The 14,739-nt window shown below is 36.4% G+C and overlaps 1 protein-coding gene across 7 annotated transcripts in view; it reads left to right on the top strand.

The window, feature by feature from the left end:
- The window catches only part of CSRNP3 (cysteine and serine rich nuclear protein 3), a 236,250-nt gene that overhangs the window by 44,293 nt on the left and 177,218 nt on the right, over positions 1-14,739 (top strand). For 4 of the 7 annotated variants that reach the window (XM_089329080.1, XM_008258688.5, XM_089329081.1 and 1 more), the window contains 2 exons: positions 9,071-9,174; positions 13,724-13,812. The exons of 2 other annotated variants lie outside the window; for them this stretch is intronic. In XM_089329080.1, coding sequence (XP_089185206.1) covers positions 13,800-13,812 — 13 coding nt within the window. In that variant the 5' untranslated portion in view covers positions 9,071-9,174; positions 13,724-13,799. The remainder of the gene's footprint in view (positions 1-9,070; positions 9,175-13,723; positions 13,813-14,739) is intronic. One more of the 7 variants, XM_051848553.3, reaches the window with a different exon arrangement.

The following is a 14,739-nucleotide window of genomic DNA, read 5'->3' as shown; positions in this document are numbered from 1 at the left end:
AACTAAAAAAAAAAAAAACTTCAGCATGAAATATAAAAGGCTCTTTAGTTCTCATGTACATTAGTACACAAGGTGTCTTCAAAAAGTTCATGAAAATATAATTCACATTAAATAAACTTATTTTTTAATTCCATGTCCCATAAACGTTTTGAAGTTGCTTTGTATTAATTAAAATAAAATGAAATGGTACTGAAAGTGATACAGATTGAAATTCTGTTCAAGTGTAACTCATCTATACTGATTGCCATTAAAATTAGTTTTGTTAAATACTGAAATTCTCATGCCCCTGCCTTTGGTACCTCCTTTGACTGATGAGATATAAATTTTTTACATGCATCAAGACTCTATTAAGATCCCATTCATAAGAGAATTAATGGCGCACAGTGAGTATTAAAGACTGCGCTGAAAATGTATTATGTGAGCTCCTATCCTAAGGAATTTATGCTGTAGTTGAGAAATTCACACTAATATATATGAAACCAGGCTGAGAAATATAGTTTTCAACTGGTATACTTTGTGTAGATTGGAGAAAAGTTCATTCTCCTGTCCTGGAATTTGACCTAGAAAAAGTGATATATTAAGTGGATATAGATTTTGAGGGTTTTAGGGGTTATAAATTCATTTTTCAAACAAAAATGTTTATTGACAACGTGCTCTAATTAAATTTTAAGTAGTAACAATGAACAAACACAAACTGTAACTGGGACAGGTGATTAGTACAATTGTTAAATCATGCCTGGGTACACCCATACCCCAATTCAGTGCCTGGTTCTAGTCCTAGATGCTGTGCTTCTGATCCAGTCTACTAATGCACACCCTGGGAGCCAACAGGTAATGGCTCAAATATTTTTATCTCTGAAACCCATGTGTGAGACTCATACTGATTTCAAGGTTCCTGGCTTCAGCCTAGCCCAGTTCTGTTGGTTGCAGGTAACTGGGGAGTGAACCAGCAATTGTCTGTCTGTTTTTCAAATAAAAATCAAAATAAATAAATACATAAAAAGTTAAAATACAACTGCTAACCAAATTTATATATTCAATAATTTCTATTCTACAAAAGCAAAACCCATTGACTTCTCTCTATTTTCCACTTACCTGGGCAGACATAAAAAGATAAAGTCTAAGTGTTGCTTGAAGAAAAAAAGGAAAACTAGAAGCATTGGAGTTCAGATCAGATGGATAGACAGGTATTTGGGCCTCTTTTACCATCTTTGCAAATAAGTTGAAAGATAAGTTGTCCTTTTATATTACTTTTTAAAATCTCTCTTCACTTATTGATGTGGGATAAAAGAAGACAACATAGCTCTTTTTAGCATCTGATGTTTTATAACTATGGATCAAAAGATATAACTAAACAGTTTATCTCTGAGAGAAATTCCCTTTTTAGATTTCATTTTTTAAAAAATTAAGCTTCCCACATAAGAAAAAAGAGAATTCATTCGTTAGTATGGCCAATAGAGATTCATTAACATAGCCACTTTCATAAAACTTAATTTGGGATTTGTCTTAGCACCTCTTTAAAATATTGAAAGTGAATGGTTGTATTACAGAAGACCTTTGGTTGCAAGTAACCAAAGTGCTACACAATGGAACAAAAAATAAAATAAAGTAATTTATGACATCAGTAATCACCCAAGGCTCTTGTCATGAGCTGCCAAGGTGATTACTGACATCATAAATAAGAGTGTCAATTGTTAAATTAACAATGGGAGTCACTGTGCACCTACTCCCCATGTAGGACCTCTGTCTTTAATGTGTTGTACTATGCGAATTAAAAGTAAAACTACTACTCAAACAGTACTCTATACTTTGTGTGTCTGTATGGGTGCAGTCTGTTGAAATCTTTACTTAGTATATACTAAGTTGCTCTTCTATATATAAAGATAATTGAAATGAATCTTGATGAATGGGATGGGAGAGGGAGTGGGAGATGGAATAGTTGCAGGTTGGAGGGAGGTTTTGGGGAGAAAGACGCTATAATTCGAAAGCTGTACGTTGGAAATTTATATTTATTAAATAAAAGTTGAAAAAATTAAAAATAAAGTAAAATAATTGCCTTCATTCACATAACCAAGAAAGACAGGAGTAAGGATACATTAGGCAAAAATGAGACTTTAATATCAACCCAAATACTCTTCTTGTCACAATGACTTGGTTTCCTTTTCACTATGGAAGAACCTCATTTTCTCCTGCTGCATACGGGATTATGAGTTTCCCAGATGATCTGTGGAAGATGTTGCCTACATACACATGTGCACATGCTTTTAGCCCCATGTTCTTAAAAACATGGAGCTGTCTGTTATACTCTTGGCTCCAACAGTTTATATTCCAAGAGTCACCTGTGTGGCCATTTGTGCTGAGATACAAGCCTGTCTCTTCTGCTGCAATTTGCATTTCCTGACTTCCAGGTGGGTCCATCAAATGAGATGCTCTGGTAGGACAATGGAGGGCCAGGGAGAAGGCATATACCAGAATATTCCCACTCCCCCAACCATGCCTTGGGTAGTACGCCCAGTGGCTGCAATGAAAGTCACAGAGTCGGAAATATCAGAATGATGTTAACCTCGATTTTTTGGTACTCCAGAGCCCAAGCACTCTCCACTACATTACCACATCACAAATGTTTCTCTCTAGAACTGCATGAAATCTGCATTTCTCTAATCACATATTTAAAATCTTCTCTCAGGGCTCACTTGTTCTTTGCCTTTTAGTAAAATCACTGATTATAAAGTCATCTATTATGAAGTCTACTTACAAATCTACTTCTGTAATGAAATTTCCTCCTATGGTGTCTAGAATGAATCCTTCTTTCATTTATCTACAATGTGGGCTTTTCATTGGCATGATGTGTTAAGAAGAATCCAATTGAGGATGAGGCTAATCACATAATTGTATATACTTTAATAATAAACTTGCATTGACTCTCTCTGCCACAGCAATGTTTCTGGAGTGTGAAGAAGTGTGTAGACGTTCATTAGATCCTTATTAGGTGCTAGGCACCTTTTGCAGGGGAATATTGGGGTTACTCCTTACATCTTATGGTGGCAGAGAAGATAAGAACATATTCTTATGAAAAAGTCTGTGATTTGTCCCTCACTTTTTAAGACAATGAAAGTTGAAAGGGAGCCCTAGCAACCATTCAAGACTGTCTGGGCTCTCTTGTCCTAAAGGCTGTGTGATTTCCATTAGGAAGAATGCCCATCATAGCAATGAAAGTAGGCACCACACATAGACTGCTTAATGAATTAAAAGATGAACTAACAAATGCTGAGATCTCCCCCTTTTATTCCTGTCAATGCATATAATTTTCTTTCTTTAGGCTGCTTTCTATTTTCTGCAACTGAACATGAAAGTACACTGACTAACTCAGTAGGCAGTTCAGCTGTATTCCTAGGACCATCTGTAAGAATTTATGCATTGCTGCTGGCACTGTGGCATAGTGAGTAAAGCCTGTGATATCTGCATCCCATGTGGGCACCAGTTTGAGTCATGGCTGCTCCACTTCTGATCCAGCTCCCTGTTAATGCACCTAGGAAAGCAGTAGAAGATGGCCTGTGTACTTGGGCCCCTGTAGCCACATGGGAGACCTGGAAGAAGCTCCCGGCTCCTGGCTCCTGGCTTCAGATCGATCAGTCCTGCTCCAGCTGTTGCGGCCATCTGGGGCGTGAACCAGCGATGGAAGACCTCTCTCTCTCTCTCTCTCTCTCTTTCTCTAACTCTGTCTTTCAAATGAATGAATTAATTTAAAAATAAATAAATATTTTCTTAAAAAGGATGTATGCATTGCATGGGAATCTGATTATTCTAGCAGCAATTTCCTGTTTTCTTTGTGAGATTAAAAGGAGCCCTGCAATCAAATTCGTATATAGAATTGTTTTAAATCATAGGTAGCATGTCAAAAACCACAATAGATTTTAAAATTGTTTTCCCAAATTCTTTTTCATGAAGAAGCACACACCTTTATGTAAATGTATGAATATCACATCACAGATTTTGTTTAATGTCTTTCCTTCTTTTCTTTTTTTTTTTTTGTGGATTAACTTTTGCATATTCTTCTCTTCTATCCTTCCCCCACATCTCTTGCCATGGTGAAAAAAACTCTTGTTGACAATGTGGTTTATATACTCTCATGCTTTTTTGACAATCAATATGATATAATCATAAAGATGCGCACATTCTCATCGTTTTCATTCAAAAACATTATATTTTATGTATTTTTATTTTCTCATTAGATAGTACCTGATAGAAATTCTCCCAGTTATTTGCCTCAGCTCTATTGCATTCAAGAAGTCATTAAAAATCTTTGTATAATATCCTAAGTTATAGATATGAAATAGTTTAGTTAATCTTTGTCCTCTGGGTATTCTTTTGTTTCATATTAGTTATTATACTATTATGAACAGAACTATTATATATGTCCTTTAAAATTTTTTCCCAGGCCGGCGCCACGGCTCAATAGGCTAATCCTCCACCTAGCAGCGCCGGCACACCGGGGTCTAGTCCCGGTCGGGGCGCCAGATTCTGTCCCGGTTGCCCCTCTTCCAGGCCAGCTCTCTGCTGTGGCCCGGGAAGGCAGTGGAGGATGGCCCAAGTGCTTGGGCCCTGCACCCCATGGGAGACCAGGAGAAGCACCTGGCTCCTGCCTTCGGATCAGTGCGGTGCGCTGGCCGCAGTGCGCTGGCTGCAGCGGCCATTGGAGGGTGAACCAACGGCAAAGGAAGACCTTTCTCTCTGTCTCTCTCTCTCACTATCCACTCTGTCTGTCAAAAAAAAAAATTTCTTCCCTTATACTGCTGATTTATACTTTAGAGGTTTATTCCCAAGAGTGGGCATACTGATTTATTAGATATTAATGCATGGCTTAAAAAAAAAGTTAGGCAAACTCTGATTTCTACTAGTTTTGGATTAGGTTGTACTTTTCCCCCCCTAAGTTTCAAGCAGTAGATATATATTTATTCATTCAGTAAGACAAAACCTGCCCTTGAGATAGTTATATGAGTAGTCAAGAGGAAAACAAACAAGTTAATATTATGATGTCACAAACGTACTGTGATGGAAATAAAGCAGTGTTAGGGAACAGAAGGGGGTGGCTGTTTTGAAGGAGAGAGTCAAGAAAGGCCTCTCACAGACATTATTTGGCAGAGGCTTAATGAAGTGAGGGAGTGGATCATGCAATATCGCATAGGAGAGGCTTCCAGAGAGAAAGAAGAACAAGTTTAAATGTCAGCAAGGAACTTGACGCTGGTGTGAACAGGCAATGGTGAGTCACCGGAGGCAGCCAGGAGACAGGGGTGGGAGGTACCAGCCCAGTTGGGGAAGTGAGAGATGTGGGGACTTGGACTAGGAAGGAAGCAGTGGAGATGGAGAAAAGTGTCAGATTCAGGGTACACATGGAAGGCAGAGCCAACAGGGAAGAATGGTTGTTTGGCTGTGCCATTTGAGAACACGAAATGAACGTGAGTAATCCCTAGGCTTTTTAAAATAAATTTTTTATTTTGGGATGATTTTAGATTTATAAAAACTGCAAAGATACTTCAGAGTTCCCCTGAACCCTTTGCCCAACCTCCCACATTATTACCCTCTTACATACCCTTGGCACGTTTATCAAAGCTAAGAAGTTATAATGGATACAGCGTCTTAACTGTAAAAACACAGATTCCTCACATTTCAGAGTTTCCCACCAGTGGCCACTTTCTGAACAGGATACAGTCACGGATACCACGTGAAATGTAAGCCTCACTTTGCTTTACTTTTCTCCATTTGGAACAGCCCCTCAGTCTTTCCTGCTTTTCATGACCATAGCTGTGTTGAAGAACACTAGTCAGGTTTTTGTAGACCTGACCCTAAATTTGAGTTTTCTCTCCTGGAAAAAAAAATTAAGAAGTAGACATCTGCTGATTTGCTCCCAAAATGTCTTTAATGGCCAGGACTATATCAGGCCAAAGCCAGGAGCCAGGAACTTAATCCAGGTCTCCCATGTGGGTAATCAGGAACCCAATTACTTGGGCCATTGGGGCTGCCTTCCAGGTTCTACATTAACAGGAATCTTGAGTCAGCCCCTGCACCTGGTACCAGAACTCAACTACTCCAACAAGGGTTTTGGGTATCTAAACTGGCATCTTAATCCCTGGGCTAAATGTTCATCCTTCTATGACATGTTCTTATTATTAGACAGGGGCAGGGGATTCTGAGGAAGAATACCACAGAACTTCTCTTCTTAACAAATTATATCAGAGGTACATGATACTTGCAATATGTATTGCTGGTGATAGTAATATTAATTGATTGAGATGGTATCTGCCAGGTTTATCCATTGTTATGTAACTAACATTTTCATTTTTAATTTTCCATATTCTATTTTATCGGAAACAATTTTAAAATGCAGTTCATACCCTAGGTGGAGGGTGGGAGTTTGGGTGGGATGGGATCAGGATCCAATTTCTTGGAAAAAATTATCTGTCCATACTATTTGAAAATCTTTTGTATGTAAGATTTTTTTCCTTTCTTCCATATATTTATTCATTCGAGTGTATATTTTTTCATTATAGATCCATAGATAGTCATTATTTGGAGGTTGCAGTTTAATACTGCCATTAATTTCTGTTCTCTAAACTTTTCCAACTTTTGCCATTGAGTTCTTTCAGGTTGACTCTTGTGTCCTTTTGACATGCCTGGACTTTTTGTTTTTACCCTTCTCCTTATTTTTCAGTAGTACATAACATTTCAAACTCAATATGTATATCTTCTGCCACATTCTTAGTATCAAACATTTCTTCAGGGAGTTAGATTTTAATGAACCATTTCATTATATAGTGATTTCATTTCCAGAAATGGAAAAGCCTAGAAAAAGCCTGGAGTATCATCCTCTCCCTCCCTCAGTCTTCCTCTCCCTCCCCTCCTCCTTTTCTGTCACTCTGTCTTTCCTTCTTCCATCCTTCCTCCCTGTCTCCCTCCTTCCCCCCTCTTTCTTCCTTCTTCCTCTTATTATTATTTGGGGGTATATGTTCAATTTAATAAGTCTACTAGCCATTCAAGTTCAACTGAAGAATAGAGGAGGCATCAGATCTCTTAAAGTTTAGGGTAGTTTAAAGATATACATTTTGGAATATTCCATAATGGTTCTCTTTATGGGGGAGGGTGAATTCTTTTTAATTTTTAATTTTTTTGTTTTTAATAGGTTCAATATATAAAGATATTAATAGTATCTCTCCCTCCCCTCTCTCCTTCCTACACTGCCTTTCTCTCCCTTTCCTCATTCTCCCCTTCATTTAGAGATAAAAAGGTCTTTAACTGACATTGTAGTCAAGGGCTTAATGCTATTAATGGTGTTTCTTTAAGACATGGACCTGCATCTGTTTTCTCAAGACAGAGTACGAGAAGGAATTTCAGAACTGAGTCTCCTGAAGGACTTAGAATTCAGAAAGAATGGAAGAAATCAGCAAGGAGGTTGAGAATAAGCAGTAAATGAGTTAGGTGATGACCAGGAGTGTGCAATATATCTGAGAAGCCAAGTCAACAAATATTCAACAAAGGGACAGTGCTTGTCTGACTTAAAGGTGGGGGGACTGGGGAAAATAAAAACAGAATTTACCACTGATATGGCAATATTCAAGTTCACTGATGACCTTTGATAAGTGTTATCTTAGTAGCATTATGGAAGTGAAGCCTGATTAGGGAGAGTTCAATACAGAATTACAGCTGAGGAAAACAGAATTCCCCTTTTTGAAAAATCTTCCTATAAAATGTAGCAGAAACTGATAGAATAAAAAAGGGAGAGAACGATCCAACATGGGAAGTGAGATACACAGCAAACTCATAGAATGGCAGATGTCCTAAACAGAACTCTGGCCTCAGAATCAGCCCTTAAGGCATGTGGATCCGGCTGAAAAGCCCATGAGAGTATTTCAGGCATGGAAAGCCAAGACACTCTGGAAAAAAAAATGACCTAAATGAAAGATCTCTGCGAGTGAGACCCCAGTGGAAAGAGCAGGTCATCAAAGAAGGAGGTACCTTTCTCTGAAGGGAAGAGAGAACTTCCACTTTGACTAAACCTTGTCTAAATATGATCAGAGTCGGTGAATTCAAAAGGCTTCCAAAGCCTTGGCAGCTCATGACAAGAGCCTACGGTGATTACTGATGCCATAAACAAGAGTGTCAATTTGTTAAGTCAACAACAGGAGTCACTGTGCACTTACTCCTCATGTAGGATCTCTGTCCTTAATGTGCTGTACATTGTGATTTAATGCTATAGCTAGTACTCAAACAGTATTTTTCACTTTGTGTTTCTATGTGGGTGCAAACTGTTAAAATCTTTACTTAATATATGTTAAACTGATCTTCTGTATATAAAGAGAATTGAAAATGAATCTTGATGTGAATGGAAGGGGAGAGGGAGCTGGAAAGGGGAGGGTTGCGGGTGGGAGGGAAGTTATGGGGGGGGAAGCCATTGTAATTTCTAAGCTGTACTTTGGAAATTTATATTCATTAAATAAAAGTTAAAAAAATAAATAAAATTTAGCAGAGAAGTAGAATGATAGTAAGTTGGGGAGCTGATGGAAGGGGGGAAAGAAGTGAATTGAGAGAGATTATAACATCTTTTCACATGTGTGGAAATGATTCAGTGAAATGGAAAAACATCATGATGATGTGCGCTGGGGGTATAATTGGAATAATAAAAACCTAAGTTCAGAAGAGGAAATGAAATCTAAGACTTAAGTGAAAGTTTTGACCTTAACTAGGAGAAAAAAGTTTTTCCATCTAAAAGATTGAAGTCAGACAACGTAAGTACAGATATCAATTGCAGGGTGGTAGGAAAGAGAAGAAATTGAATTGTGGGTTTTTTTTCCCAATTTTCTTAGAAGAAATTTTACAAACTGTGAGCTAGAAAGGAATGTGTGGGAACTGGAAAAAGGCAGTTACTTCCCTTAGTGGTATCACAGAGGTGAAACATTTATTATTAGGGGAAATGAGGCAAAACTGCCACACACTACTGGGACCCATTTGAATTTTGTGGCAATTTGTCAAAAGCTATGCTGATAACACAATATCCCACATTATTTTCTGGTTACAGTCATCTATTTGGCTACTGGGGGAAGATTCATAGCAGGAGGAGAATTAAACTTAATCAGGTGTCTTCTGTCACACTAATTTGAAGACAAGAGAAAGGCATTGGAGGTGAGTGTACATGCAAAAGAAAAGACTACAATGATAATTAGACTCTAAATTGAGTGTGTGGGAAACTGGGAACTTTAGTGGAATGAGTAAAAAGGTCAAAAAGCATTTTGCTGGTGAACTATGTGATTTAAACAATGAGGAGACCTTTGTTGTAAAGGTTCTTGAAGCCCTCCCTACACCCTGCCGATCCTATTTGATGCCACAGTAGTCAAAGTTGAATCATGTTTTCAACCCTTCTAATGATAAAATGTGATGAGTCAAGCTTGCAGTTCTTGTAGGATCAATCTTAGTAATTTACAGTTTTCCGGGGAATCAGCTCCTTTCCTAGGTTTTTAAATTTTTAAGTAAACTGTTATTTTAGTTCTCATGATTCTTGCAAATTTCCAGTAATTATAACTTCTCTTCCCATGCCTTTAAATAGAGAATTGCATAAGAAATATTACAGAATTGCATTCATGCTTTTAAGCACAGGTGACAGAATAAAAGTATCGCATAATGAATACCTCATCTATAAAAGTAGCTTTGTTATGATAACGCCTGACCACTTTACTGAAATAGAACATGTTCTATCATCATTTTCCTTACTTTTCTGTCACATTGATACATTTAAAAAAAAATTAAGCACATGTTTAGAAAAAAAAAACAAAATTTTTTTATTGCTGGATAAATGAATGAATTACCTGTGTATATTTTTGACAGTTGTATTTCAGTATGTGTTTGAAGGCACAAAATTGGAGAGGCATTCTTATTTTAAGATAATCTAAACAGAATCAACATCTCTGTCAGTGGGATTTCTTTCTGCTGAAAGGACAGGGTCAAACTGTGCAGAGCAGTTCACTCTCTCCTGCCGGATTCCTTTGCCCTAAGCCCTTTGCTTCTGTCAGGAAGCTGTCTTTCAGAATACAGAATGCTTTTAATGGTTGGAGGCTTATTAATTATGCAATGCTATATTTTGAGATGCAACTGCAAATGCAATTAAACTATGACAGTGAACTTACAAGTTTTATTATCACTTAAGGAACACTAGACAATTTCTCCACTTGTGCTCATAGACCAATACTCTATTTTGATGTGTTTAAATTGTGATAGGAACCAGGCTTTGGAACATGCAGAAATTGTCAGATTAGAAGTCTCAAATTATGTTACTCTTAGAGGAACAGGTTTATTGTCAAAACACAAGCATTTGCAAGAAAGACTTCTTTAGAAGCAGGAATAAGGCAAACACATATCAAGTTATATTTCCTCATAGTTTATCATTCAGTCATCTGTTTAAAATAATAAAAGTTTACCTATTGCTCAGTGAAGGCTATCACTGGGATGTGACATTGAGTGATTCCAATGCAGGCTCTGGGCAACAAGAATTGTGTGCCTCAAAGATACCCTTTGGAGAAACTGTTGACACACATGGGAGAGTGCCTTGAGATGACTTCTGGGATTTATAGGATGACTTACAGTAGAATTCATTGGCAACTAGAAAACTAAGAGGGCTGGAATGGTCTTCACATTTTCTCCTGCACTGCAATATTGAAGAAGTTGTACAAGTAATAAAAACTAGCTCTCGGGAATTTTCTCAGTTGAACCCCAAATGTTAGAAAAGACCAGATGTTTGGGGTCAGTGTTGTGATATAGCAGATTAAGCCTACATCTGTTGGCCCCCAAAATAGACACCAGTTCAAACCTAGATGCTCCACTTTCAATCCAGCTTTCTGCTAATGCACCTGGGAAAGCAGCAGAGGATAGTATGTAGGCCTCTGCACCCATGTGGGAGACCTGGCAGAAGCTCCTGGCTCCTGGCTTTAGCCTAGCCCAGCCCTGGTTGTTGTGGCCATTTGGGGAGTGAACCAGAACTGTCTCTCTGACTCTCTCTATAAATTTGCCTTTCAAATAAATAAAAGATAAAATATTTTTTAAAAATTTAAAAGTACCAGATGTGAATCATGAGTATTAATTAGGTGCACATTTCAAAGTGATGATAGATGTTTATGTAAATTTTATTTTTCATAGGATTTATAATCAGACTTCTGACACTGCATTTTTTAGGCAAGCATAACAAAGCCTTGTGAGAACAAATGTTGTTAATGTTATTTATATGAGCATACACGTTCCTATCATCTACAAGTTCACCTTCATTATTTTTCACAGTACCTGGGAGAGTTATGTTCATCTTCACACAGGATGAGGACCCTACTTGTGTGGTGTGTGACGGGGCACTCCAACTTGATCTCGATCACCCCATAAGGATAGGATCCTAGGCTTGATGGCTGTTCCCGTTGATCTTGGGTAGACCATCAACAGTGTGCCCAAAAGGCTTGCAAAGAAAGAAGCCCCCCTGATCTTAAGTACCTTCTTCATGGAGGATTCTACTACGATCTTGCCCAACAGTGTTATAAATCTTAGCAACACAATCCTAATCTCACTCTCACACCCACATGTGCACAAATTTCCTCACACAGTCTCACACAGCCAATGTTCACAAGTCACCCTGAATTGAAACGGATTTCAACATCAGTTACTGTGCTATGCACAGAACTGTCATTGATTCTTGGATTCCCAATATTTGGACCTTTGCACTTAATATGACTTCCAAACTCCTTGCTTTGAGGTGAATTCCATCCTAGTGGTTCCACTGGTCTCAATTAAGATCAATCTTATCTATAAAATTTATTTATATAGTCTTGACATTCAAACAGGTTGAAGCTTTGAGTCCCTTTTTCCCATAGCCTCTATCTAAATTACAGATTTAGTACAGATATGTAACTTTTAGTCACCGGATTTCTCAATAGTTCTGCTTTTCTCACTAGGATATCTTAAATACCTAGTGAAATTCTTCTACCTATTTGCCCTAACAGCATTTTAATTTAAATAATTAGAAATCAAAAATATGTTTTCCTTTAGATTTAGATACATATCATAGTTTTCTTATTTGTTAAATAAGGAGCTTGAACTAAATAACATTTCCCTTATTTTTCATAGCAGAAAAAACTTATTTCTAGTATAAAATTTTAAGAGCCATCTCCATATTTAAATATGGAATTTACTTTCATTAATAAGAAAATTCAAGTTGTTATTACTAAAGACATTTATTGAAATATTCAACTCAGCATCTAATTTCATTTGTGCTTTTAGTTATAAAAATGTTTCAAGTCTGTAGTCAAGAAAAATTCGAAGAAGAATCTGTTAGTATGCTTATTTTCTTGCTTCTTGCTTTTTGATTACTCAAATTACTAGTCAATTATTTATTTTTAGCAATGAAAATAAAGTTTACATTCTGAAATATTCTTCAGAATGAGTATAATGGGTGATTCAACTTATTTCATCACTGGTCTCTAGTGTGACATCAAGTGTACAGTTTTTGCCATATAATTTGGAGATATTTAAAATTACGCTTAAATTGAATTTTGAATTGCCTTTCTTTTTGTGATTCCTCACAGTTGCTTCTGTTGAATCTTGGGTGTCTCAGAATTAAACTGCACTCAATAATCTCTGTCAGCTCTGTAATGCTAGCCATAACTTGATATTTTTAAGTTGTTGCTGTATCATAGGTATTCCAATTTGTTCCAAATTTTTATCTCAGCATGTCTATATGCGTATTCATAAAGCTTAAAGGAAGAAAGAGGCTCCAGGAGATCCAATAATTCTGAGACAATTTTTTCTTAATTTTTTTTTACATTTTGGGGCTTGAGCTGTGGCAGAGTAGGCTAAGCCTCCGCCTGCGGCAAAGGCATCACCTATGGGTACCAGTTCAAGTCTCGGCTTCTCCTCTTCTGATCCAGCTCTCTGTTTATGGCTTAGAAAAGCAGTGGAAGGTGGAATTAGGGTATTGTAATTTTAAGAAAAGGATTTTTGCTAAAGCATGTCTGTTTTCAGGAATGTTTTATATGCTTTTTTAAAGTCTAACTTAGATTAAAACCTGAATATATAAATATTTTAGTTAATTTTAGAATTAAATAGTTTTCTTTAGGTATATCAACAAACATAATAACTACTCATTGCAATCTTTATCAACTATTAAGAGCTATAACATTTTGGCTAATTTTCCTGAATTTTTTTGTCTTAAAGATAAGAATTTCCTGGAAATTAGAAAGCTGTTTAAATCTAATGTAATGCTGATTAATAAAATGAACATATTTTTAACTTTTTGCCTATAGTAGTAGTATGATAGAACTCCAAAGAGCTCAAGGAAAAGTCAAATTACAAGATAAGTTTATTGTGGTACAAGATAAATTTGAAATTCATGCATAGTTTCTCATCATACACATTTTTTGTAAACCTTTTGAAGGCCTCTCATATTTATTGATTGAAAAGCAACAAATACAAGAAGTATGTATAAATCAATTAGGAAGTTACAGCATTCTTTTAGAAAGGATGTTCATTCTTCACTAAATATTATACAGTGTGGTTTTTCAGTTCCATAATTAGTGCCTTGGTTTTTGTTGGAGGTTCCTATTGGTTTTTCCTGAGTGATCATTAAGCTGGCACCTTGTAGTAAGTCTTACTCTTTAAAAATATTACTTTATGCAGCACACTGAAACAATTTTTTTTCCTTAAGGAAAAAGTAAAGAGTCATCAAGAAACTGAAAAAATGTTTTCAGAGGCATAGAGTCTTCCAGAAAATATTGGAGTTCATGAGATCTCAAGGTTAGTAATTCATGCATTATTAACTGTTCCAAGTTGTTATTGTTAATATATAATTGGACAATAAGGAAAACTCTTCTTACTTAAAATATACATTTTGAGCAAAATTTCCTCAAGTTTTTAAAAATTTGTCTATACCTGAAATATATGATTTAGTTCCAATAGGAATGGTTAAAAAGAAAATATTATTTTAACAGAGAAACACTGGTTATCATAATTTATTTCATTATTTCACTACTAGTGTGAAAACAAATATTCCAGGCATCTCTATAAAATTTCCTCTCTGATTTGTTAAGTGAATTGTTAGTGAATTCTTCACTTGTTTAGTGTCTTTGGTTACTAGATACACACCATTTAGAAGGAGAGCACACCAGTAAGCCTTCTAAAATTCCTTGAGTGTCATTCCCAAACTTTCCCTAAGTACAGTCAAAGAAATAACACTTTCATTGGTAAATATGGCATCAATACAATGGCAATAGATGTGGTCTAAATGCTTTGGTTGTTTCAAACTGAATAGAACAAGGTCACTGTTCTCAAAAATTGCTACCCAGAAATTAATTTTGCTATTATAACTCCAGTAGCACATAATTTAAAAGATAAGCTAGATTTTAAAGAGGGCATGAGACAGTTGCTAAAGCCAAATGAGAATTATTTGAGGATTATTTGCATTTTACAAGATGGCTTTTATTAACCCTGAATACTCAAGAGTTTTTATGCCAATGAGAATATTGCTCCATTATGATACACCTCTAACTGACTTTTCTATGAAAAATAGCTCTTCAACTACAGCACAAGTAAGTAATATGAGATTCTGAGAAAGAAAAGTATCTTTTGCCAGTCACATTTTGTAAATGTAATGTAGAAAATAGTTGTGCAAACATCTAAGAAAAGAACAAGGGTAACATGGCCTACTTGTTTTTTTTTAATTGA

This window comes from Oryctolagus cuniculus, chromosome 3, assembly GCF_051225735.1.
Source record: "Oryctolagus cuniculus isolate XC-2025 breed Fujian yellow rabbit chromosome 3, ASM5122573v1, whole genome shotgun sequence".
Classification (NCBI taxonomy): Eukaryota; Metazoa; Chordata; class Mammalia; order Lagomorpha; family Leporidae; genus Oryctolagus; species Oryctolagus cuniculus.
This window is presented reverse-complemented; position numbering and strand designations above follow the sequence as displayed.